We start from the raw sequence: 27353 nt of genomic DNA on the forward strand, positions 1-27353 counted from the left end.
GTGAGGGTGGTCTATAGGGACCCCCTGAGATGGCACACTGAGTACAATCCTACCACTATTAACAATAACAATGCATGAAACTATACCAATTGCTCCTATACCCCTATTATAAGGATACCCGGTATCAAAGTTACGGTACCGTTAACCTCAGATGTAGTCTATCACAGGCCTGTGAATCGCGGTGGCTGCAGCTAGTCCCGGAAAACTTTGGCGCCAAAACAAAAGCAACGTTCAAAAAACAGCAAAGGTTCCTTGCCTTGTCGGCCGATGCAGAGCCCACACGCCGGGGACTTTAGTCCTGTAGCCTCAGGTTAAGGTCTGGGAAGATCTCTTCACAAGGCTTGTCAGTATCCTCTCAATGTGGGTGGCACCGGACCCCTTCTCTCCTCTCACAGTCACTCACTCTTTTCCAGACCACCGACCATGTGCTCCGTCACAAAGATGGATTCCTCAGTCTCTTTCCCTCTCACACAACACTTGGCTCCTTCAGCACAAAGTCTCTAGTCCACTCAGCATGGACTTCCACAAAACTCCACAGAGCCACACAGCTTTCCCCAGCTCAGCACTTCTTAAGCAGGGACACAGCTTCACCAGGGACAGGGGTTAACAATCTCCACAGGGAAGCTTGCAGAGACAGCGTCTTGTTGCAGCTCAGTTCTCACAGACTTCCTGTCTAGCCTCTCACACAGCAGACACCCTCAGAACACACAGGGTCTCCAGCTCTGCCCCTGCTCTGAGCTCAGCCAAGCAAAAGTCACAGGGTCCTAATGCTCTCCTGCTGCTATCACAGTTCACAGTCTCACACCTTCATCTTGCAGGAACTGCTGACACTCCAGCCACATGAGGTCTGGCATTGTCCTGCATTAGGAGGAACCCAGGGCCAACCGCACCAGCATATGGTCTCACAAGGGGTCTGAGGATCTCATCTCGGTACCTAATGGCAGTCAGGCTACCTCTGGAGAGCACATGGAGGGCTGTGCAGCCCTCCAAAGAAATGCCACCCCACACCATTACTGACCCACTGTCAAACCGGTCATGCTGAAGGATGTTGCAGGCAGCAGATCGCTCTCCACGGCGTCTCCAGACTCTGTCACGTCTGTCACATGTGCTCAGTGTGAACCTGCTTTCATCTGTGACGAGCACAGGGCGCCAGTGGTGACTTTGCCAATCCTGGTGTTCTGTGGCAAATGCCAAGCGTCCTGCACGGTGTTGGGCTGTGAGCACAACCCCCATCTGTGGACGTCAGGCCCTCATACCACCCTCATGGAGTCGGTTTCTAACCGTTTGTGCAGACACATGCACATTTGTGGCCTGCAGGAGTTCATTTTGCAGGGCTCTGGCAGTGCTCCTCCTGTTCCTCCTTGCACAAAGGCGGAGGTAGCGGTCCTGCTGCTGGGTTATTGACCTCCTACGGCCCCCTCCACGTCTCCTGGTGTACTGGCCTGTTTCCTGGTAGCGCCTCCAGCCTCTGGACACCACGCTGACAGACACAGCAAACCTTCTTGCCACAGCTAGCATTGATGTGCCATCCTGGATGAGCTGCACTACCTGAGCAACTTCTGTGGGTTGTAGAGTCCGTCTCATGCTACCACGAGTGTGAAAGCACAACCAACATTCAAAAGTGACCAAAACATCAGCCAGAAAGCATTGGTACTGAGATGTGGTCTGTGGTCCCCACCTGCAGAACCACTCCTTTCTTGAGGGGGTCTTGATAATTGCCAATAATTTCCATCTATTGTCTATTCCATTTGCACAACAGCATGTGAAATTGATTGTCAATCAGTGTTGCTTCCTAAGTGGACAGTTTGATTTCACAGAAGTTTGATCCACTTGGAGTTATATTCTGTTGTTTAAGTGTTCCCTTTATTTTTTGAGCAGTGTATATTTTATGATAGATAGATACATACAGAAATATATATACATAGATATAAATATGTGAGATATATTCAATGCTTTGCTTGTGTAGCTTACTGTACATGTCATTTATTATTAAATTAAATATTTTTTAGAAAAAAATGGCGTGGGGTCCCCCGAAATTTTAATAACCAGCAAAGGGAAAGCAGACAGCTGTGGGATGATGTCTGTAGCCTTGGAAGGGCGTAATACCCATGGAGGTTCCTGGGCTATTAATATCAGCTCTCTGTTGTCTACTTAGCCTTTACTGGTTATTAAAATGGAGGACCCCCCAAAAAAATTGACGAGGGCCCCCCCATTTTAACAACCAGCAAAGGCTAGGCAGACAGCTAGGGGCTTATATTAATAGCCTAGGAAGGGGCCATGAATATTGACCCCCTCCCAGAATACAAACATCAGCTCTCAGCCACCTTAGAAATGGCTCATCCATAAGATGCACCAATTCTAGTGCTTAGCCTCCGGTCTTCCCACTTGCCCTGGTGCAGTGCCAAGTGGGGTAATAAGGTTGGGGTTGATGTCAGTTATGTATTTGCAGCTGACATCAAGCCCAGGGGTTATTAATGGAGAGGCGTCTATAAGACGCCCCCATTACTAACCCCCATAGCCAAATAGTAAAAAAACACAAACACCCAGAATTTAATTTATTTGAAATAAACACACAAACTCCTTTAATAAATCTAAATGTAACTAAAGCCATATACTTACCATAACGCCCATTCCATTGAAGCCCATGTCACCTGAAATAAAAATAAAATAATAAAGCAACATAATCCTCACCTGTCCCCGACGTGAAAAAAATAATCCATTTGTCCCACGACGCATCTAGCTCTGCTACATCTAGATGGCAGGCTGCATTGTTGTAAGATGGAACTATACATCCTGCCATCCTGCAGAGAAACTGAGGAGCGCATGATTGTGCACCTCAGTGACTCACGGGGACGTCAGAGCTAGAGCTGTGGGAAAGTTCTCACACGCCGACTTCATTGAGATTATTGGAATTCATTGGATATGAACTCTGATGACCTTTCTGCCGACACCATGAGCGTGAGAACTTTCTCATGCTCGCGGTGACATCAGTGAGGTGAACGGCGTTCATTGAATTTGAACTCCGCTTAACTTTATTACGTCACCGCAAGTCACTGAGGTGCGCAATCATGTGTAAATTTTGACTCTGGTGCATGGACAGCTGAAGGGTGCACCAAATGTTTTAAGACAAAAGGTGCCTCTTAAAGAGTAACTTTCGTTTTTTTTTCAGAAATTAATAGAATACATAATAATAAGAAACCTTGTAATATATGGAATTAGAGAAATCTACTTCTTTTTCCTCCAGAACTGATCATGTATTCTCAAAATTCTCAATTCTTCAATGAATACACATTTCTCCACTACTGAGATAGGAGATGACGGTTGGTGCTCATAAAGTTCTATGGAGAACTGTTACTGTCATTTCAGGAGAACTAGCAGTAAATGTCTGTCTCCCTATCCACTCTCCATAAAACTTTGAAAGCACCAACGGTCATCCATCACAGTTTTAGGAAAACCTGTCTTCACTGAGTACAGATTCTACAAATTTTACCCATAAATCGATAATGAGTGATCAGTCGAGGAGAAAAACAAAGCAGATTTTTCTGATAAGATATATTACAAAGTTGTTTATTTTCATGTGTACCATCAATTTATTAAATAATTAAAAAGATAGTTATTCTTTTATGAATTTGGGGATCTTGCTACAGCAGGCCCTGAATCTAGATTGATCTATAATCTCAGGTGGGATATAAATGGTTGGAAATGAGACTTCCGGATTCCCACACCTATAGATTCCAAACAATGATTGAGCTCTTGACTCCTGCCTACATTTTCCTAAAGAAAAAGATGATTTCCTTTATGATATTAGCCATAAAATCCATAATTGAAACTGGAATCATATTGTATAAATGGTCAATAATTGTGAATTTACAAAAAGATTTGCATTACCTACGGGCACATTGAAGTTTTTGCTTTATATCATAGTAATTTTTGCTTAAATAAAAAGTTGTAAAAAGTTTATTTGGAACAGAATCATGACCCATGAATATCTATAAACCTGAAAATTGTGCAATTTTCATATTGGCCTCTAGGAGTCAGCACAAAACAATACAAACCTAACTCGTAAGGATCGAGTGGATTTTTGCTACTTTAATGATATTGCTGTGAAATTTTTGCTACTGTCTAAGATAGCATACTTAAAAAAAATGCCCTTGGCACCACAGTCCGACGCTGCCTGGATCCCAGCCTGTGCTTTACTTACCCTTCCCAGGTTTAGTACTCAGTCTCCACGTCTGTTATCGTCTGCAGTTCTGATGTTACATTAACAGCGCTGCAGCCGATCATTGAGCTCAGTAGCTCTGAGCAGCTCATGCTGTTAATTCAGGCAGTGATTCTGAGCTCACTCATAGGATATAGCGCTGTTGACGTGAAGAAGTAGATAAGTTTTCCAAAATGGAAAACCTCTAAGAGAGTGTTGTTTGGAGTTAATAAAACTGTTTGGTCTGGGGTCTGTATTGAAGTCTGTATTTTTTCGAGTGTCTGTGCGAGTCTGTATTCATATGGGGGTCTAGAGTCTGTTTGTTTAGTGGGTGATCTAGGAGGTCACTGACACACACTGTCTATAAGGTTTTGAGCTATGGAATATTTTTTCCCCTTTTTTACATAAATACATGTATTTGGGGGCTAAATATTTTTTTGCAATTTAGTTCTATTAATCATTTTGGACCCCTTGACTTTTACTGGCTATTTTTTTATTTTATTTTAAATCAGCTAAAAGGAGTTAAACATCAGAGCAAGCTCACTAACCAATCCTCAGTTAACTCATTCTGCAGCCAGCGGCTATAGAAGGCAAATAGTGCAAAACGTTTAATGAAACCAAATTACAAAAATGATTTTTAACCAAAATACATGTATTTAAGAGAAAAAAAAAACAAGGATTATGACTCAGGTCGGCAAACAAACACACTATCCTATGCAACATATGCACTAAAGAAAGGTGTCCATGTACATGGTGAGCCAAAATCAATATAGAATAGTGACTGCAGCGTTGCACTTTTTGTAGCATACATCACCCGTGGTCTGACATGACAATTTTTTTTATTTTGTTTTTTTTTTTTTTTTTTTTTGCAATCCAGGAAAAAAATTCAGCACTATTTTATCACTTTATACCAAAAAATTTTTCACCTTTATATTTTTAAAATAATAGAGCAATAAAAAATTAAATAAAATTTAAAATAAATAAAAAAGCAAAGAAAAATAAAGGATTGACTTGTGCAACTTTTACAGTATTTTGTTTTTCCTGTATAGATTACCTTAAACGCTTGAGTTCAACACTTCCTCCTATCTGTAGCACTACATGTGCTTTCATCATTGTGAGAGTCTTTTCTATAAGGAAGTTAGTAGGCTCCAATTACCATCCTGGGAGGGAGGGTATAAATACGGCTGGCTCGAAGCCTAAAAACCAGTTGGAGAGCAGGCCATGACATAGTCACACCTGTTTAGTATGACAGAGTGAAAAGCTTGGAGTGGGATGCGCTCGCACTATAATAATGGTAACATTCACTCACGGTAAGGGCATTTGAGGAGCTGCTGGCACCAAGTAACCGATGAAAACTAAGAAAGTGGATTTATCTGGTAGGCTTTTACAGTAGAGCCCTGGACTGTCCTTATCATGCCACCTCGAGTGATGCTGGACTGTTCGGAGTTGGACCGGCTGAGTCCACAGCTATCAGGTTCTTCTAGGAGCAGAAACTCATCCAGACCCAACAGCCAAGAACTCGGGATAAAGTGTGTCCTCGTTGGCGACGGAGCGGTGGGCAAGACCAGTCTGGTGGTCAGCTACACTATAAACGGCTACCCAACGGAATACCAGCCAACGGCCCTGGACACATATTCTGGTAAGAAACCAACATATTTTTTGAAGTGTTTAGGTCAACTTGTGTCACTGGGGTCCAATATGCTACTGAGAGTCATTGTTGGGTTGCTTCTTGGGTTGATGGTTGCTCTTGCGGTGCATTGAAATTCATTCATTGCTATTAATTGTTACCTTGACACTGATGGGGTTAACTGGGACATAAGGGGGCAATGAATTGACACAGTTTTACTTCCCCCACTAAAGTGTTATGTCCTCTTTAGGATAAAAGTGACAATATGTGGGAGTCGGATTAGGATACCATGCGGAGAGTCAAGGAACTTTCTTGTTTACATGATTGATACTTTTGAACAAACTTGCCCAAATTTCTTCCTGCCCCCAGGATCATCCTCATTGTGTTCTCCTCTGGCTTTAGTTAGTCTCCTGCTGAGAAATCGCTCTCATCCTGTAGGTTTCTCACTAGGGTACCTTTAGTTCTCCTACTACAGATATCTGGGGGTAAAATCTGACAGACATTTTTTTATTTTTTTTTGTCTATTTTTTTTTTTACCGTCTTCTTGTAATTTACTTTTTTTTCTTTTATAAAGTCTATTGTATGGTCGTCTCCTTTGTCATTCCACCTTTTTTTTAATTGCATATACACTGTATTTCCTATGTGAATTTTTCCATTGAATTATTATGGATAAAAATAAATAAGTAAAATCCAAATCACCTTCTAAAATCTGCAAAGTGTGAATGGGATTTTAGAATTTAAAAAAAAAAAAAACATTCACTTGATACATTCTGCAAGAAAAAAACTTGTGAATGTACACCCATCCTTCACTTAAAGGGTTATTTCTCTATAGATGGGTATTGTTGGATGGTGATTGTAAAATCCAGCACTTTTGCAAGTTACTGTTTATTAAAATTGTCCGTCATTTTTGAGATATTGCCACTTTACTTTTGTTTACAGCTTGTTGCCTAGGAGACCGACCACCGATGTTTTGCATGTGAGCACTGCTCTGAGGTTGGCCTGGATTAGGAGGTAACGGCGCACTTCAGCAATCCTGGTCAGCTTCAAAACAGTGCTCAATAGAAAAGAACTTGTAAGCTCTGCACATGTTCTGCTGTCTAGCAGCAGTGGTCGGTCTCCCAGGAAACAAACTGTAAACAAAAGAAAACTGTTAATATCTCAAGAACAGCTGCAAATTTTAAGAAAAAGTAAATTGCTAAATTGCTCTGACAAGACCATATTTATGAAAATGGGAATTAGCCTCTAAGCATTGAATGCTGTATTTATTTATTTTTTGCAAATACAACTTAAAGCAAGTGGTGTTCCCCTCTTTACTTGGCCTGGTTTAAAGGGGTCATTCACTATCCATTGTATAGTTCATCAATATCAGATGGGTGGAGCTTAGATTCGATTTGGATGAATGGGAACCAGGTTGCAGTACCCAACAACGACCACTAATGAAGCTGTGCTGTACCTGCTCTATTCATGGTTTACATCCGGCCAACACCAGCCATACACTTTTTAGACCATAATGGCCATTACGGTCTTTCAAGCTAGTCATATATGTTCAGAGACATGGGGTAAAGGATGAACGGTCTATCTGGTTATGTCTAACGTGTATGGACACCTTTAGGATCTGTGTTCTGCTGGATCCTAATGCCCAATTGATAATTATAATACTTTTATAGAAATAACATTCATACTTCGTCATAAATATTCACATGGTGTCATCGAATCACTCTGATCACTCAACATAGTGGGAACTTATCGATGACCCGGTTTAGAGGGCCTTCAAAGTGACAACCTTAGGAAGAGGAGCAAACCCATTGCTGATCAGGATCGCTGATTTTGAGGGATACCACCAGTATTCGGTGAAGGAGAGGGTGATCTTACACATTGGATGGCCATCGATATGGCCGAATGATGCCATCTCAGCCGTCTCTCCCATACACATTCGGCTGAGTGCTCCTGTGTTCTCTATGAGAAAGACACAGAGTGATGTGTCGGCCGGTGGCTTTTCTCTGGGAAAACAATGCGATTGGCAGTCTGAAATCAGACATGCCCAATCAGCATCAGTCAAACATGAAACAGTCGGCCCAACCCGTAGATTTCGGCGCGCTCAGCTGACATTAGTCTATTGTATATGAGGGGCCTTCAGTTTACTACTTTGGCACAAGATATGTAAAGAAACCATGTTGGCCCTCCCCAGTTAAGCCCACAACAAATAGATGGCTGTCGTTCGGTTGTGTGATGGTTCAACCAATCGTTCGGCTGGCAATCATGTCCGACGACGCTCCCATACACAGGAGAGCTCATTCGGCCAATGAGTTCGCCGAGAGAATCGCCGCCAGAAATGTTTGGCAATGGCTTTTCTCAGAGAGACCAAAGGGATCAGCTATCCGAAATCGGACATGATGGAGACATAACTTCCCCAACAATCAGTTGTCCGACACACTTTAAACTGTTGGGCGAACCCACTGATATTGACGGGTTTGGCTGGCATTAGTCTAATGTCCATGATAGGGCTTTACAATGGTACCAAAGCCCAATTGGAACAGATAGTATATGAGAAAAATACAGAGAATCTAGCGTTCACTACTACTTTCTTTATGGCATCATAAATAGCACCGCAGTGAATGTTCAGCTATACGTCATTGTGCGCAAAACATATTAGCAGTAAATTGATAAGCTATTGTTCTCAGGTGATAGCCAGTCATTTCAGGTTTAGGCAAAGTTTTATTGCTGTGCCCTTTATTGGTCTTAATTAACATCATTATGTGAATGTTAATGATTGCGTGCACTATACAACTGTGGGGAATATGCTAACACAGCCATACAAATGAGCAAAAAAAAAACCATAATAATATAAGCAATCACCATAGCATGTGATGGGTTAATAATTTATGAATAACTTTTTTGCCCATGAAAAAAAAATTCCCATGCCTATTTTGTTTTTAAGTCTTATTTTTGCCAATTTTTAAAAAATTGCTGTAAAAGTGCATCATTTTGGCTAACTTTTCAAAAATTGCAGTTTTGGAAAACCACTGCAAATAGTGCATATCGGCTGCAACCTAGACCATGATGACTTTTAAAGGTTATTTTTTTTTTGGAGGAAATGTTCTTTAACCTATATGACATTTATATATATATAAAACATACTACGCAGTGATTACTAAAAACAAAGCGAGCATCGCAGGCTGTGGAGTTGTTAGTATCGGTTGACAGGAGCATTTCCAGTTAAACGGGTTCCTCACCTATCTGCTAAAGGCATGGTTTGATTTTCCCAGGAGTTAACAAGCTTCTTAGGTGACAGAAGACACTCCGGTCAGAGAACACGCCCGTGTACTGTCTAATAGCCGTTCACTACCTATGGGAGACATATGACGGGAAGAAAGCGTCATGGCTCGATCCCCATTGTCATGGACTCTCTAATTGGAAAATAAGAATTTTTCCAACTCTATTCAGTGTCCTAATGATAATCTGATCGTGCAGAGACGAGTCAATGTAGTCTATTACTAAATGCATGTCTGTAGACTGAAGCGGCAGAATAATCGTTTTGTCAGGCTTCAAGAATTTGGTGTAGATGAGTGCAATTACATGGGTTTATTTTAGACCTTATGCACACAAGCATCCTCCAAGTAGTAATAAATAGAGCGTCATGGGTCAGATTTGACCTTGCATATATGAGACTGCTGAGTTCAGGTCATGACACCTATGACCAGTGGGGGCTGACAGCAAGACGTAGCCTATTGCATGTTGGTGACCTCCTCCAATAGGCATATATGGCCAAAAATGATGTACGACAGAGCACACTGTGAGTATGCCTACATCATTATAGTCAATGGACACAATAATGCATATGCCCGAATTCTGTTTTGTGGAGGTTCAGACGTAAGTTCCAACAGAGCCGCTGACCGTAGGGTAAAGTGTTATGTGAACATAGCCTAAGCCCTCTATACTCTTTAGATAGTTGTTGGTTGAACAATGCTTCGGTCGATTGGTCAACCAGCAGCTATCTCACCTGAGTCATACATATTCTGCTAAGTGTCCTGTGTTTTATGAGAAAGCTAGGGTCAGACTTTTCTGGTGACGTCTTTTTCAAGGAGAACAAAAGGATAGTCATTTTGAAATCAGGCATGCAAGATCCTTATCTCCCCTAACATAATTTTCCAGGACCCTCATACACATTAGACTTGTTGGCTTAACTAATTGATATCAAAGGGTTCGTACAATATTTGTCTAATGTTTATGAGAGTGGGTGCTTTAGTTTTAGGACACAATATCTTAAGCGTGGAGCACCATTCATCAACATCCAACAGATGTCCTGTGCTTGCTTTCCAAAGAAAATGACCACCGATCGACTACATAGAAGACAGGCATCCAATTTCTAATAGATCATTCTATCCAGAAGATATTGTTCTCGTCAGCACACTGTGCTGCTGAGAGTGATGATTTTTAAGTGGGCTTAAAAATTATTTCACCCAACAAGTCAGCATTTTACCCATTCTTCCGGTGATTGGCAGCCTATTTACACTACGATTATCAGGAAACAAATAATCCTAAGAACACTCGTTCCTGATAATCAAGCAGTGTAGATACACCTTAACTGTCGTTGGCACCCAGACAACCAAACAAGACGACAGAAGAAGTTTTTTTTTTTACTACAAACAATGTACATGTAATACAAGCAGAGCTACTTCTGTTAGGTGCTCATACACCTTAGAAAGGAGACAGCTACCTCTCCTGACTCTCCCATAGATATAGCCCTTTGGCCACTTTTTCAAGTGTTTTCAATGCGGAGAAAGAAGTAATGAGCAGAGTAAAACTAGCTTCTAACTTATGAGCTTCATGGTCCATGTACAGACTGCTATTTCTGTACCAGCATCAGGTCTCCTGACCTGAACTTCAGTCCGAATATCTGCTGCCGGCTCAACAATTGGACATGTAAAGCCGACCCAAGAGTTTCAAGACACCTCTGTCCACAGCTCTGGAGAAATTAAAAACATTGAGCATTATGATTCAACATGGCTGATCCTTCTCTCCCCAACATCTACTGGGGAAGAGTCAGGAGGCCAACACACACGTTAGATAGTTGACCGTTCCCATCAAAATCCTCAGGTTTGGCCAATTTTTCTTTAAAGTGCATGGTGGATATTAGGTCTAATGATTAATAGCTTTGAAAAATTCTTGCTCAATGTATTCATGTAAATATCTACTGGATCATCTGCCAGTTGGAAGCAACATTTATGTCTTGCAACAGCTCTCACTAACCAGCAATAACTGGAACCTTGACGTGAAACTCATGCGCCCCAATGCAAAATCTGTAACAGGGGCCCCAAAGAAATCATGTGCCATTTTTCAAACTAGTGTCATCTTATATATGGAATTGGGGCCTTTGGGCCCCTCAGATACTGGGGTGTAAGTGAGACTATTACCTCTGCACTCCCTATTCCTATTACCCAGGCAATTGTCAAGTATTTCTAGAATTGTGGATCACCAAGTTATGCCATAAATGGCTGTGCCTGGCATGTACCAAATGAATTATAGAATTTGGACACTCTAAACACATGTAGTACATGTGTTATGTTATGCGTCATTTTTTTCTCATATGAGGCAATGTAACAAAGAAAATGGTATATATATATTGAATATACCTAATTTATCTACTTTATTATTTGTAAGTGAGTATAGAGAGGTGCATCCATGGTTAGCACATTGGTGAGTGAGTGTTCATTGAGTACTTATAAGACCTGTGTGAAATAGCACAGAGGTGTAGGCCTTGGCAGCCAACAAGGAGAACATCTGTGTGCTGTGGATCAGAGTCCACATGGTCCTGGTGGAAGAAGCCTGAAGAGGTGTCATTTAGAAAATATGCTGATAAAATCAAGAAACCATTTGAAGAGGGACATTGTATTGACCTTGGATGCCAATGTCCTTATCTAAGGTAAGGAGATAAGAATGGGATTGTGTCTAGGTGGCCAGACATGTATAGAGGCTTATCCAAGTAGACACCAATGGAGGAGCAAGTGTATAATTAGATGGGTGGCTGGGGCAACTTGGCGATTCAATACCTAGGTGAGACATGCTGTGGAAGTAGCCTCCCTTAAGACCCCATACACATTAGAATAACATCATTGATGGGTGCGGCCATCAGTCCGATGGGGCCAATCATGTGTATTGAGGCCCCCAAACAGATGATTGCCAGAGACGAGAAGAATCCAGCATGTCCAATTTCGGAATGCCGATCATTTTGTTCTCAAAGAGATAGTCCACCACCATAGCGACTCTCTTATAGAGAACACAGGAGCACTCAGCAGAAAGAGCACTCCTGTTTATGGATGAGACAGCAGAGACTATAAGATGGGGAAAATGTCCCACACCCTCTCTTTTATTCACGTTTTAAAAGAACTAGCATAAGTTGAGAATAAATGAAATATAAAATATAACTTTTAATAAATGTTTAAAATCTAACATATATTACTAGTGCCCAAACAGACCAAGGATGCAAAACATAGAGACAAAGACTATAAAAGACAAGGCCGAACAATTAAGGTCAGCCAACACACATTAACCAATGAGTAGGATTAGTAATAGTACACTCTACCCCTAATAATAAATACTGAAACCTTTAATAAATCAGTAAAGTGACAGTGGTCACCTACAGAACCTCCGTCTTCCCGGGAGACGCACGGAAAGTATTGTAGGGCGATTTTTTTATGAGGATCAGATGTGGACTCCACTTGTCAAGGCGCGAGCAAGGGGTGTAAAGGGCCAAGACAGTTATATTGGAGTCTTTAGACCCTCCTAGCTTGTTGAGATAAGAGGTGTCCAGCCAAAATAACAATGTTAGCAAACAAAGAACTCATCTACCATCCACAATTATTGGGTAAATCACTCTCTTTAAATCACTCTACCAGCTTTATCATAGTCCTGCTTTGCATTTAATGGAAAGTAATTGAATCTATTCAGATTTTCAATTTGCATCTCAGAGTTTCTCCCAAGTCTTCATTGTTTTCGTCTCCTGTGCTTCACAGCGGGGAGGCATTAATTCAGTTTCACCTCTGAATTCAATGCTTATGTTGCCTCTGCTTTTCTTGAGTGTTCATGTGTTCCCAGGCCTGCAGTAATCCTTCATTTTCTTCTTAGGTTAGTCTGCTTTCATCCTATTAAACTTTCCACCGGTTGCTTGTAATAGGAAACATAACCTCTCCATATTGTTTTGCACTTTACACCAGTACACATAATAACTGGATAAAAGGAAGTTGTAGTCTTCATAACCAAAGTCTTTATTCAGGGTTTTCATGAAGAGTTTGATAGCATTTATGTAGCTAAATGCCAGACTAACGTCACCGATATCGACAGGTTCGACAGACAGTCTAATGTGTAAGGGGGTCCCACAACTTGTCCAAACAGATGATGAAGGATCCGGCATGTCCAATTTTGGTCTGCCGGTCCTTTTGTTCTCTAAGACAGGGTTCCCCAACTCCAGTCCTCAAGGCCCACCAACAGGTCATGTTTTCAGGATTTCCTTAGTATTGCACAGGTGATGGAATTATTGCCTGTGCAGGTGATGCAATTATCACCTGTGTAATACTAAGGAAATCCTGAAAACATGACCTGTTGGTGGGCCTTGAGGACTGGAGTTGGGGAACCCTGCTCTAAGAGATAAGCCGCAGAGATGTCTGGTGGTGGCTCTTCCATAGGGAGCACAGAAGGACACACAAAACAAGTGCTCCTGTGTATGGGAGAGTCGGTCAAGATAGCTGTCGGCAGAACGATCAGCAGAACCATCATTCAGCAGACAGCAGTCTAAAGTGTATGGGGGGCTTTGGATCAGACTGTATTTTTGCATTACATTCAGTAGGACCATCTGGAATGTTGCATCAAACATATGCCCCAGTCTCAACCAGCTGCTTTACCAGCTACATTTGCCGACATGGCAGTTTTTGGCAACAAGTAACCTACTTGCCCTCCAAGTTTCTGTGCAGGTTTGAGATTTGAAGGAGGATTTAAGGAGTGTCCTCTCAGTTTCGTCTCCAAAACCTCCTTGTGCCCATATCTTCTCAGTTTCTTCTCCAAAAAGACTTTGTGCACATATTCTTAGATTTTGTACACAGTAGTTTTTGAATTAGAAACTCTCCAAATACTCCCCCAAATGAGAAAACTAGACGGCTTTTTCTGTCTCCTTTTGTTAACCTGTGGATCTTCAGTTCCAGTTAAAAAGAGTGTGTCACTAGGTCAAAAGTGTCCAGTATTGCTCTTCTTTTATTCCCGCTGCTCCTCTGAGTATTATGTTTTTTTGTTTTTTTTTTTAATTGCCCTTTTCCAAAGCAGCGCCTCTTCCACACCCATTCATCGACTCCCCACACCTTATTTCCTGCCTCACTCTGGGAAGGTTGAGGCAAGTTTAGAGGGGCCCAGAAGATTTTCTGGTAGTTTTGTTGTCAGGGAGGTCCCGGTCCCGGTGCCAAGTTGTCAAGTGTGTGCGTATGTCTGCCATGGAAAAGAAAACGTACACCACTGGTACTGCACACAAATTTGCAAACTGGTTAAGTGCTACCAGGACTGGGAAAGATCTACAAATACTATACCAGTTTTTTGTTGTTATTGCACTGGAAATATTTGGCAATAAGGTCTCATGTCTCACAAGACTGTGTTGAAATGCCCTTATACTGTACATATTAAACTAAGGTTGGCCAAAAAGGCAGAAATAGTTAGGCTTGGCTAACAGCCTAATGTGAATGCGGCCTCCGGATTCTCGTGTGGTAGATAATATAGGGAAGATAAGAATCCAGCAAATCCGATTTCGAACGGCCAATTCTTTTGTTCTCTAGGACATAAGCCACCAAAGGAGTCACCACCAGACTCTGTTATAGGTAACACAGGAGAACTCTGCAGAACAAGTGCTCCTGTATATGGAAGAGTTGGGCGAGAACAATTGGCCAAACCATCATTTGGCTGGCAGCTTGTGTATGGAACTCCTAAGAAACAAACTGCTGCTTGTCTGCTCTGAAGCTGGACAGACTTTAATTCACATGATCATGATCCGTGAAAAATTTGCATAAAATGATTTATCCATCTTGCGTAAAAAACTATACAGTTGCCAAATCCTTTTGATAATGTTTTTGAAGAGTGCCTTATTTTGGGGTCTACTCAAGGTCCAGTGAACTTAAGTCACCCATTATTTGCAAACAAGTTTTAATACCTGAGATGCAAGACAATGTCAGCAGCCTAAGGTCACAAGGAGCTGACGTGCCACCCAAACCTGTATTCCTTGCTTCAAACACTTTAACTGTTTTTTTTTCATGGCGCCCCTCCTCCCAAACATACCTTATGTTTAAGCTGTAAAGTAAAACTGGCCAAACATAAGCCACATAAGCCACCATTTTCTATTTAACAATTGAACTGGTTCCCATAGTTGTGTGCATACGAACTGGTTTTATGAGATCGTGACTAACGCAAAGTGTTGTATCTCTATATCATTTCGATTCCACACGTTCAATAGCAGATAGTTAAAGCACTCACAAATTCTGAAGATGCCCACATGCACCCAAAATATATACATTAGAGATGAGAGAATCGAGTTCAAGTCGAATTTCCCCAAATTTGCGGTTCCACAATTTGCAATTTTATTTGCAATGAACAAAAAAAGAAAAAGAATGCCTGGCCGCCCTTTTTTTGGGCTGGAAAATGGTAAAAAAAAGTGATTGAATACCTCACCGGTCACCCCGCTATCTGCTGTCTAGTCCTCTGGGCTTCTTTTTTTCTGTCGTTCAGTGCCTCATCTGACTGTTCTTCTCTATAGACCGTGATTTCTGGGGGTCACTGTGTGTCGTAAGGTAACAAAATCATGATACCGTGATCCTCCTATGCCTGACCACGGACGGAAGTCTCAGGTCTATAGTGAAGAACAAGTAGATGAAGCGTGCAACGGCTCATTGAAGCGGCCCGGAGAACTGAATGGCGTGCAGTTGTGCGATTGGAGAGGTGAACATTGATGTGAGCATTAGGTTTTTCTGTTTCTTACAATTTTTTATGCTCTGGGGTCTTGAGAAACCCCAGAGCACAATAAGGAACATTCAATTCATGGAGAATAAGTTTGCTGAGAACTGAATTTCCCATTTAAAACTGCGCAAACGGGCAAATTCAAAATTTAAACAATCAGCTCATCACTAATATACACTGCTCAAAAAAATAAAGGGAACACTTAAGCAACAGAATATAACTCCAAGTAAATCAAACTTCTGTGAAATCAAACTGTCCACTTAGGAAGCAACACTGATTGACAATCAATTTCACATGCTGTTGTGCAAATGGAATAGACAATAGATGGAAATTATTGGTAATTATCAAGACATCCTCAATGAAGGAGTGGTTCTACAGGCGGGGACCACAGACCACATCTCATTACCAATGCTTTCTGGCTGATGTTTTGGTCACTTTTGAATGTTGGTTGTGCTTTCACACTCGTGGTAGCATGAGACGGACTCTACAACCCACAGAAGTTGCTCAGGTAGTGCAGCTCATCCTGGATGGCACATCAATGCGAGCTGTGGCAAGAAGGTTTGCTGTGTCTGTCAGCATAGTGTCCAGAGGCTGGAGGCGCTACCAGGAAACAGGCCAGTACACCAGGAGACGTGGAGGGGGCCGTAGGAGGGCAACAACCCAGCAGCAGGACCGCTACCTCCACCTTTGTGCAAGGAGGAACAGGAGGAGCACTGCCAGAGCCCTGCAAAATTACCTCCAGCAGGCCACAAATGTTCATGTGTCTGCACAAACGGTTAGAAACCAACTCCATGAGGGTGGTATGAGGGTCTGATGTCCACAGATGGGGGTTGTGCTCACAGCCCAACACCATGCAGGACGCTTGGCATTTGCCACAGAACAACAGGATAGGCAAAGTCGCCACTGGCACCCTGTGCTCTTGACAGATGAAAGCAGGTTCATACTGAGCACATGTGACAGACGTGACAGAGTCTGGAGACGCCGTGGAGAGCGGCTGCCTGCAACATCCTTCAGCATGACCGGTTTTGCAGTGGGTCAGTAATGGTGTGGGGTGGCATTTCTTTGGAGGACCACACAGCCCTCCTTGTGCTCGCCAGAGGTAGCCTGACTTCCATTAGGTACCGAGATGAGATCCTCAGACCCCTTGTGAGACCATATGCTGGTGCGGTTGGCCCTGGGTTCCTCCTAATGCAGGACAATGCCAGACCTCATGTGGCTGGAGTATGTCAGCAGTTCCTGAAAGATGAAGGCTGTAGCGCCGGCGTCCCTGCCCTCTGCTAGGCAGGGACGCTGTTCCCCTCACCCCACTGCTCCGAGCCCGGCGTCCTCCTCCCGCTCTGCTGGCAGCGCGCGCTCCTTCCCGGCCACAGTGCTTAGGGCGCGCGCGCGCTCCCACCCTCTTAAAGGGGCCGCGCGCGCCGTCCTAAGGAGTCCCCGGCCAATGGCCGGAGGACTTCACCATATATAAGGCACCTCCTCCAAAATGGAGGTGCCCGAGCAATGTTGTTGCACTGTTCACTACTCTGCTTCAGCCCTCAGGTCCCGTTGCCAGTTACCTGCCAGATTCCTGCCAGTTTGCTGTCTGATTCCTGCCTGATATTCTGCTTACCTGCCTGCTAGCCTGAGGTCCGACGGTCTGCCCTCCAACTCCTGTCAGTCTGTCTATGGACCAGCTTGCCCGCTCACCTGGGAGCGCACATCTGCTACCTGCCTGCTAGCCTACCTGGAGGCTCCGCCGTCACGTGCTGTGACCACGTGCCATTCCAGAGACTCCTGCCCGCTCACCTGGGAGCGCACACCTGTTAGCTGCCTGCTAGCCTACCTGGAGGCTCCGCCGTCACGTGCTGTGACCACCTGCCATTCCAGAGACTCCTGCCCGCTCACCTGGGAGCGCACACCTGTTACCTGCCTGCTAGCCTACCTGGAGGCTCCGCCGTCACGTGCTGTGACCACCTGCCATTCCAGAGACTCTCGCTTGCTCACCTGGGAGCACACATCAACCATCTGCCTGCTAGCCTACCTGGAGGCTCAGCCATCACAGGTCGTACCTACCCTTTACCCAGAGACTGCCCCGGTCACTTGCCGTGACCTCCTGCCCGTTCATCCAGAGACTGCCCCGGTCACTTGCCGTGACCTCCTGCCCGTTCATCCAGAGAGTGCCCCGGTCACTTGCCATGACCTCCAGCCCGTTCACTCAGAGACTGTCCCGATCACCTGCTGTGACTGCCTGCCCGTCTTCCCTGGTCGCCACCCGCTCCCTTACAAGGACCGCCCCCTTGTATAGTAGCTCAGAGGTTCCGCCTCCCAGACCCGTTACAAAGGCATTAAAGCTATAGACTGGCCCGTCCATTCCCCAGACCAGAATCCGATTGAGCACATCTGGGACATTATGTCTCGCTCTATCCACCAACGTCACGTTGTACCACAGACTGTCCAGGAGTTGGCGGATGCTTTAGTCCAGGTCTGGGAGGAGATCCCACAGGAGACCATCCGCAACCTCATAAGGAGCATGCCCAGGCGTTGGAAGGAGGTCATACAGGCACATGGAGGTGTGACGCCCTCCCTGAGCGGTGGGGTACCCGGAGCCGGGCCAATGTAGGGTGGCGGTGTGGGATGTCGTCATGGCCATGAACCGGTCCGTGCCCAGGGCTGTCACATGAAAAATGGGCTTTTTGATGAGTGGTTGTTCGACTACGCCACCTGTGTTTTCTGGTGAGGGCCACAAGCGCTGCCACAGTCCTCTGAGGCTGATGTTCTGGCAGCTCGGTTGGTACTACTCCCCACAGGCAGAGTAGGCCTCAGGGCAGGGTTAGATGATCTGTGTGGAGGGATGATGGGTGCAGTGCCACGCGGGAATAACCAAACGGAGGCGGTAAATGAAGTCATCCAGGGTTTTACTCACTTTAGATGATCTTTAGCCGCAAAGCTTCCCTCTGCTTCACACGGCATACTGCGGCCACCAGGAAGGGTGTTCAGCACTTCCCAGGTAGATCAGGAGCACCTGACAAGACCCCGTTGGTGTGTTCCTCTCCTTCTCCTCCCGCTTGTGTTCCACCTGGGATCCACTAAGCCGCCGGGCTTTTCCAACAGTGACGTGAAGTACACAGTCAGATATCGGGGGCCGGTCACCCCTCTTACAGCAGGAATCCCTCTGGCTTGGCCAGAGTGAAGAATACAGGTGGCGACTCCGCTCCGTCCGTATCCCCCTGGGATCCTTTTGCCTGTGGAGCCTATCTCCTCTGCTCCCCTCCAAGGCCTTCTTAGAACGGGACCCTGACCGGGCAGAAACCCTGGTTAACTCTGACCCACTCCTCGTCTCGAGGCCTGAGAACGAGGACCGTGAATCTTCAGCCAGCTACAGACTCTTGCTGGACCCTGACAGAAGACCACAATCAAAAGACCTTGAACTAAAGATGGCCACCTATTATATATGATTCTATACGTGCTTCCTGTAAGTGTTTCCTCCACCCTCACGCACTACTAGGTTCCCCCTATCTTTGGTTCCCCCCCATCTCCTCTATCCCGGAATGGGGCAGCACCATGGTGCATTTAGGCCCCCTGCAGGACAGGAGTGGTGTAGTGTTGAGTGTGAAGTGGGGTCCTGGGTGATGCTCTATCCTTACCTGGAAGAGGAGATACCACACCTCTATCTGAGGTGCAGTACCCCTGTGGCGACTAAACCCTCAGGGGCGCCACAGAGGCCACACACAATACCGAGCCTTATTTTGATGATTTTTGTGTGATTTTGTTGTCAGCACATTCAACGAGAATATTTCATTCATTCAGATCTAGGATGTGTTATATGAGTGTTCCCTTTATTTTTTTGAGCAGTGTATGTGTGTGTGTGTGTATAAAATATAAATATATATATATATTATATATTATATATATATATATATATATATATATATATATATATATATATATTTATTTATTTATTTTTTCTTCATAATTTTCCCGCTTCATATAAAGCCTTTATGACAACATTGTTTCAGTAGTACAACTCCAGGCGTAATGTTTTTACATAAAATTAGGATAATAAATAAACATTCTTACTCGACATGACCTTTTGGGCTATGTGCACACAGTCTTTTTGCAGAGCTTTCGGAGCAGAAACTGAGCGTAAACTTCAAGGTTTTGAGATTTTGATGAGGATCTGGAGAGTTTCCTCTCAGTTTCTGCTCTAAAACTTCAGAGCTAATTTGTATGGTCTTTACAAGGGGTTTGGCTAACAGGGCAATAATGCAGAGGAGCTTTAAGTCACGCCCCCGAGGATCCAGTGAGCGGCGTCCCTTTGGAAAGACGATAAAAAGTATTACTATAGAAGGAAGGCTCATCTCTAAAGCCAGATGGTGGATTTCTATAAAACAAAAAACAGAATACTCAGTGCAGCGGTGGAAAAAAGAGAAGTGTAAAAAACTGGCCACTTTTGACCTAGTGATGAATTTTTAAAAAAAAAAAAAATTCACTAAGCATAACACCTTTTAGACTGTAAGAAGAGGTTTAATACCCAGAGTTATTTTACAGAGTTATATATAAATATATATAATTTTTTTGTGCTTTTCCATTGAAATCATTGAATTGTGAAAAATGAATGGTTTAATAAAGTGTGGGATTTCGATGTTTTCTTGCAAAGAAACTTTGTTTTAACTTTTTTTTTTTTTTTCAGTTCAAGTGCAGGTGGATGGGGCACCAGTAAGAATCCAGCTTTGTGATACCGCTGGACAGGTATGTACATAAACGTTATTTGAACTGTGTCCCTTACCAAGTGAAAATATTTTTAATGCATTTACTTTTCTTATTTAATTTTGTATTTTTGTATTATTTTAAGGTTTAATGTTACAATTCTTGAACATTTTATATAGCATTTTTAGGTGCTTATTTTGAAAAATTAAAAGCAATTAGTGCAAGGATAGTATTCTGATAAAACCTTCTACACATTCGTAATTACTTGTTTAAGTTACAGCTGAAACATGAAATCATTGCAGAAAATTACCTTAATTTTAAATGTACACAGGACATCCAAATTGCAAGGCACCTGCAAGATTTTATTTTTTTCTCTTGTGTTTCAGTGGCGTGGGTGGGAATGTGTGGGAACTAAACTGAGCTGCGCTAGCTTACTCAGGCTATGTTGTTCTTAGAGGGTCTTCAAGAATCTAAACCATTGGTTGAAAGATGATAAAATGAAAATAAAATGCTCCCCTGTTCAAACCCCTGAAGCTCTGGTGGTCCCAGTAGTGTTTATTTACTTGTCCTTCATGGAGGACATGCCGTATCTGCATGTGACCGAGGTAGACAATCAATGGACTCAATAGTCTTGAGTTATGCAGGAGATCTTGAGCGTCACAGAACAGTAATTGGCTGCAGCAGTCACATCCATGCCCGATATGTTATCATTGCAGGGGAAAACACATACTGGTGGGGACCACCCAAATAGTAGCGCTAGAGCTACTAGTTTGAACAAGCAAGTCATTTTTTGTGGGGGCAGAGGGGGTTAATTGCCATCAGCAAACCTGATATTTTTAGATCTCATGCAACCCTTTAAAAAACTTGAAATGGTTTGTCCTCAATACTCAAGTCAAAAGTAAGCAAAGTCCCCCATACCTAGTCTAACATTTGCCGAACTCGCCCAATATTGACGGGTTCAGGTAACAGTCTAATGTGTATGGGGACCCCAGACAGATGATTCCTTGGGGAGTGAAGGATCCTCCATGTCTAATTTGGGGGCGCAGATTCTATTCTCTTAAGCTGGGCATATACATTAGATGGCTGTTGACCGAACGATGCTTCAGCCGATCATCGGCCAACAGCCATCTCAGCCAACGTTCCCATACACAGTAGTACTACTTCAGTCTACTGCTCCTGTGTTCTGTATGAGAAAGCCACCGATTGACATGTTGACCAATGTCTTATCTTCAGGAGAACAATGCGATTGCCAGTCTTAAATCAGACATGTCCGATAAACATGTCTCCTGATCATCAGTCAGCCAGCGCCCCCATACAAGTTGTACAATCGGCCAAACCCCTCGATATCGGTGGGTTCAACTGACATTTGTCTAATGTGCATGGGGGCCTTAAGAGATTATCTGCTACCATGGATATCGGCTTTCACATAGAGAACACAGGAGAGCTTGGCAGAGCGAGTGCTCCTGTGCATGAGATATACAGCCGAGGTGGGAGGTTGCTGCCGGCCGAACGGATAATCGAACCATCACTTGGTCACAAGTCTTCTAAGGTATATGGGGGGCTTAAAAGTACTTTCAATAAACTGAGAACCAGTGTTTCCAGTTGCTATAGAGTTGTATTCTATTAACCGAGTAAGCAGTATTGTTATCAATAGCCTATCTCTGAAGGGTGTAGGCTTTTTAACCTTAGTTGACTTTCTAATCATGGGAGATAATGACTTTATTTTTTTTTTCTTCTTGACAGGAAGACTTTGACCACCTCCGATCCATATGTTATCCAGAAACTGATGTCTTTTTGGTGTGCTTTAGCGTTGTGAACCCCAGCTCCTTCCAAAATGTTACCGAAAAATGGATTCCCGAAATCCGCACCCACAGCCCACACACTCCAGTGGTTTTGGTGGGAACTCAGACTGACCTAAGAGATGATGTCAATGTACTGATCAACTTAAATAGATATCACGTTGGACCTGTCAGTGGATCCCAAGCACAGGCAGTGGCTCAGAAAATAAGAGCTCAGACATACATTGAGTGCTCTGCGTTGACGCAAAAAAACCTCAAAGACGTTTTCGACACGGCCATTCTCAGTGCCATCAAGCACAAGGCAAGGTTAGAAAAGAAACTGAGCTCAAAGGGGTTCAAAAGACTTTCCAAATGCCGGTGGAAGAAATATTTCTGCTTTGTTTGAACTCATTACATACATAAGAGATGATGTGCAATCCCAATTTGGGTCTCAACACAAAGTGGAGAGTACATGGTAGGAGTAAGAAGATTTTGCAAGTGGTTCACTGGATTCACTGTTGGACATATTTTAAAAGGCATCAAAATCTTTACGCGCAACAAGAGACCTATATTTTCTATGAGAATGTGCTCATACATTAGACATGGCTGTTGTGATAAATGCACAGGTTCCTAATGTTGCACCATTTTGACATTTATAATGTGATGAAGTTTTAATGCACTGTGAATATGAACACAAAATATTAAAGAGTAACAGTCATTTTAATTTTTATTTCATAAATCAATATAACACATGAAAATAAGCAACTTTGTAATATATCTCATCAGAAAACCTGAGATAGGAGATGACAGTTTCTACTGATGAGATTCTATGTAGAGAGGAGGGAGAGGAGGAGGGCGGAGCTTTGTGTTTAGCTCCTCCCTCCTTCCATCTACATAGAGTTGAATCAGTAGCGGCTGCCATCTCCTATCTCAGTAATAGGAAAGTCTGTCTTCACTGAATACAGAGTTTACCTGTGAACTGGGATCCAAGGGGTAACATTTCTCCTTGCTAAGAGTGACATGTCAAGACTGACATGCCAAGGTGAGGAGACTTAAGCCACAACGGTCCTCTGGGAAATATGAAAATTGTCTCTTCAGAGAGGAAGAGGACTAGAAGTCTAGTGCCACCTATAGGAAGTAGCAATCCTAAAAGTCAATATCGACTCTCTAACGAGCCTTGTCACATGACTTCGGATTAAAGCTAAAACCAAAATCTCAATTTGCAGACACTGTGTGCAGCTATGAATTGAGAATTTTGATAATGACTGATCAATTCTGGCAGAGAATGAAGCCATTTTCTCTGGTAAGATATATTACGAAGTTGCTTAATTTCATATGTTCATTTTTGGAATAAAAATTAAAATGACAGTTACTCTTTAAAGAGTATTCTAATGATATTTGCTTCTGAAAGGTCCGGTGGACATTTCAGAAAATCTTATTAGTTGGTGTGTAGATGCTAGGACCTTAACGATGTCCTATATCAGAATCCTGGTGATTATTTTTAGAGAAATGAATGGGACTTGCAGAAACCTACCAATGATGTCTGCTTACAATCAAGGACGACCTTAAAAAGAGGAAAAACTTTTCTCCAAACTTGACAACCCATTAGACATTATGAATCCCAGTTCCTTCCAAATGGTCACTGAAATGTCTGAAATGTGATTACACACAGCAGTGGTTTTGGTGGGAATTGAGACTTCCCTAAAGCCACGATACATTAGGACTGCCCTCAAGCCACCGATACATTAGGACTGCCCTCAAGCCACCGATGCATTAGGACTGCCCTCAAGCCACCGATGCATTAGGACTGCCCTCAAGCCACCGATGCATTAGGACTGCCCTCAAGCCACCGATGCATTAGGACTGCCCTCAAGCCACCGATGCATTAGGACTGCCCTAAAGCCACCGATGCATTAGGACTGCCCTAAAGCCACCGATGCATTAGGACTGCCCTAAAGCCACCGATGCATTAGGACTGCCCTAAAGCCACCGATGCATTAGGACTGCCCTAAAGCCACCGATGCATTAGGACTGACCTAAAGCCACCGATGCATTAGGACTGCCCTAAAGCCACCGATGCATTAGGACTGCCCTAAAGCCACCGATGCATTAGGACTGCCCTAAAGCCACCGATGCATTAGGACTGCCCTAAAGCCACCGATGCATTAGGACTACCCTAAAGCCACCGATGCATTAGGACTGCCCTAAAGCCACCGATGCATTAGGACTGCCCTAAAGCCACCGATATATGAGGACTGCTCTAGAGCCCCCCATACACTTTATATAGCTGAAGGCCAAATTCTGGCTCAGCCAATCGATCGCCCAGTAGCTATCGCACCCAACTCTTCCATAAATAGCAGTGCTCATTCTCTACGAGAAAGCCACTGCAAGACTCTTCCAGTGGCAGCTTATCTCACCGAGAACACAGTCTAAAATTGGACATGCCGGATCCTTATCTCCCTGCGACAATCATCGGTAGAGGGCCCTCAAACACATTAGATTGTCAGCCGAACCGTCAATCTGGTGGGTTCAGTCGACATTAGTCTAATGTATGAGGGGGGCTTAAGAGATTTCATTGTACTGCTCAACTTAAATAGATATTGTTCTGATGCTTTTGACAGCTACTAACAGCTACTCTGACTCCATTGCCTTCCCTCCCATCGATATACCAGACAATTTAAAGGCCCCAATACACAGGTGAAAATCTAGAAGAAAAAAAATGCCAGTTTCAGCAGGATTAGCCAACCATCTAACGTGTATAGATGTCTCCCCATACACCAGCTGACCAATTAATATATATGGGGGCTTGTCGTGGGGGGGGGGGGGGGGCTATTTCAACATTTCAAGAAAGAACTGACCTTGTATGCTTCTATTGCTTAAAGCAAATCTGTCAGCAAGTTTTTGCTTTGTAACGTTAGAGTGAATGATGTAGGGTCGGAGACCCTGATTCCAGTGATGTGTCACTTACTGGTCAGCATGCTGTCATTTTGATACACTCCCGGCAGACCTAGCAGAGCTCAGAATGCTGAGCTGTGTATAATCCCACCCCACCACTGATTGGCAGCTTTTTAATAATTCAATCAGTGGTGGTGGTGGGGGGGTTACACAGAGCAGCTGGACTAGGAGGCTCAAGGCACCTAGTCCTGTAGTGATAATCTGCTGATAAAATACTGATTTTATTGAAAGAGAAACACACAGCCTAGTAAGTGACACATCATTGGAGTCAGGATCTCAGCTCCTATATTATTCTGTTCTCAGACTTCATAACAAAAAAACTGCTGACAGATTCCCTATAGCTGGAAAAGCACCTGGACCAGTACTTGGAATTCCCGCTGTTGCAAGATTCTATCATGGGAATATCACTTTAATGTTGCAATTCATTAACCAGGATCAACTGTGAAATTATTCTGCTATAGATTTGGCATTAATATTGCGTGCATCCTATAGGAAGTTTGACACCAAAATGTCTTAGAAAATCTATGTTCTACCCGCTATTCGAATATATTATCAGTACTTCTTATCTGGAGACGTATTTTCAGATTCAATTAGTGTGTGCTTGTCTAATAATAATATTATCTCAGACATGACTAACATAATATTCATTATTTGACATCTTCTAGTATCACAGTCAAGTGAATTGCTAAAACGGGCTTTCCTATAATACACTCTACTAATGAAATGGATCTGCGAGTACCCATCAAGCACTTGACATTTCTTGAAATTATCATCAATCCCTTCCAATCTTTATCTGTCACTTGGGACATAATTAAATTTCATTTGCATTTTAAAACCACAATAAAATCAGTTGCTATTCTAGAAGTTGTCTACTTTTCAGGACTTTTTTTTTTTTTTTTTTTACTTAAATGCATGAATTTTAGTCTAAAAATCATTTTTGCAATTAGGTTTCATTAAAAAAAATGTGCACCGTTTGCATAAAACCTATTGCAGAATGAGTTAACTGAGAATCTGCCAGTCAGCCCGCTATGATGGCCTGACAGATATTTTGTAATTCTTCCCTCTCATCTTTTTCTGAGCTCTTCTCAGCTGATTTACGACCACAGGCCACATCAAAGTAGAAGGTGCAGAAAAATAAAGAGCCTGTGAAAGACAAACGGTTCAACATTTTTTAAAAAAAAAAATAGTGTTAGCCCCAAATACATGCATTTAAGTTAAGAAGAAAAAAAGTGAACCCAAAGATGGACAACCCCTTTAAATTCTAATATCTGAATATATACAGTACATTAGTAAAGCTGTAGCTCGATCAATGATCGCTTATGATACCTGGCTTCGTGCAAATGACAAATCCTGTCTAATGCCATAATTAACTGGCTATGTGCACACAGAGGTTTTTCTTTTTTAGAGGTTTTTAGAGCAGAAACTGAGCGGAAACTCTCCAAATCCTCCTAAAAAAAAAAAAAAAATGCAAAACTCCTCAAAAACTCCGTTTAGGCTCTGAAAACTCTGCAAAAAGTCTCTGTGTGCGCAAAGTCAAAGATGGGTCAAAGAGTTTTTCTCAACGGTGTAGAATTGGGTCATTGAATGGAATATGCAAAGTTGTCAGAAGGTATTCAGGATGTTTTTGTTTTTTTAATACAGCAAGAGGAAAGAGGGGATTTTAGAAAGTGAAATGAGAATGACATAGATTGTAAGAATGCAAAGAAACTAGATGGCCAGTTGGAATCTCTGGCACGAACATCAGTGCTGAAGGCAAGTAGCATACACTACAGTAATATCTTCAGAGTACAAGTACCCATCACGGAGGGCTACCATTACCCAGTAATCCTCGGTCCCCCTATTTCCAACCAAAACTCAAAAACGTAGCCAAAAGTGTGACCACTTTCTCAAAAGTCAAACTGACCGATCTCGCTCTACGACATTCTCGGGCATTCGGTGCTAGGTAAGATTCGAAAGGCAAATAGCACACCTTGTTATGTCAATATTAATGTGGGTCCTGAAAAGTAAAAACTGTTTTCCTGAAGTCCTTCCTATGTATATATTTGTACAAATGTAATTGTACGGAGCAGAGGCTGCACCAAGAAGATCCATTGTAAAAATGTAAATAAAAAGATTGTTTTCTATA

The 27353-nt window shown here is 43.0% G+C and overlaps 1 protein-coding gene across 1 annotated transcript; it reads left to right on the forward strand.

The window, feature by feature from the left end:
- Positions 1 to 5401: 5401 nt before the first annotated feature.
- On the forward strand, positions 5402 to 27353 carry RHOV (ras homolog family member V). The gene is made up of 3 exons (XM_073639119.1): positions 5402 to 5837; positions 20479 to 20537; positions 22239 to 27353. The coding sequence occupies exons 1-3, from the start codon at positions 5612 to 5614 to the stop codon at positions 22677 to 22679; spliced, it is 726 nt and encodes a 241-aa protein (XP_073495220.1). The 5' UTR covers positions 5402 to 5611; the 3' UTR covers positions 22680 to 27353.

This window comes from Phyllobates terribilis, unplaced genomic scaffold (genome assembly GCF_046119375.1).
Source record: "Phyllobates terribilis strain yellow unplaced genomic scaffold, ASM4611937v1 Scaffold_7__3_contigs__length_470593459, whole genome shotgun sequence".
Classification (NCBI taxonomy): domain Eukaryota; kingdom Metazoa; phylum Chordata; class Amphibia; order Anura; family Dendrobatidae; genus Phyllobates; species Phyllobates terribilis.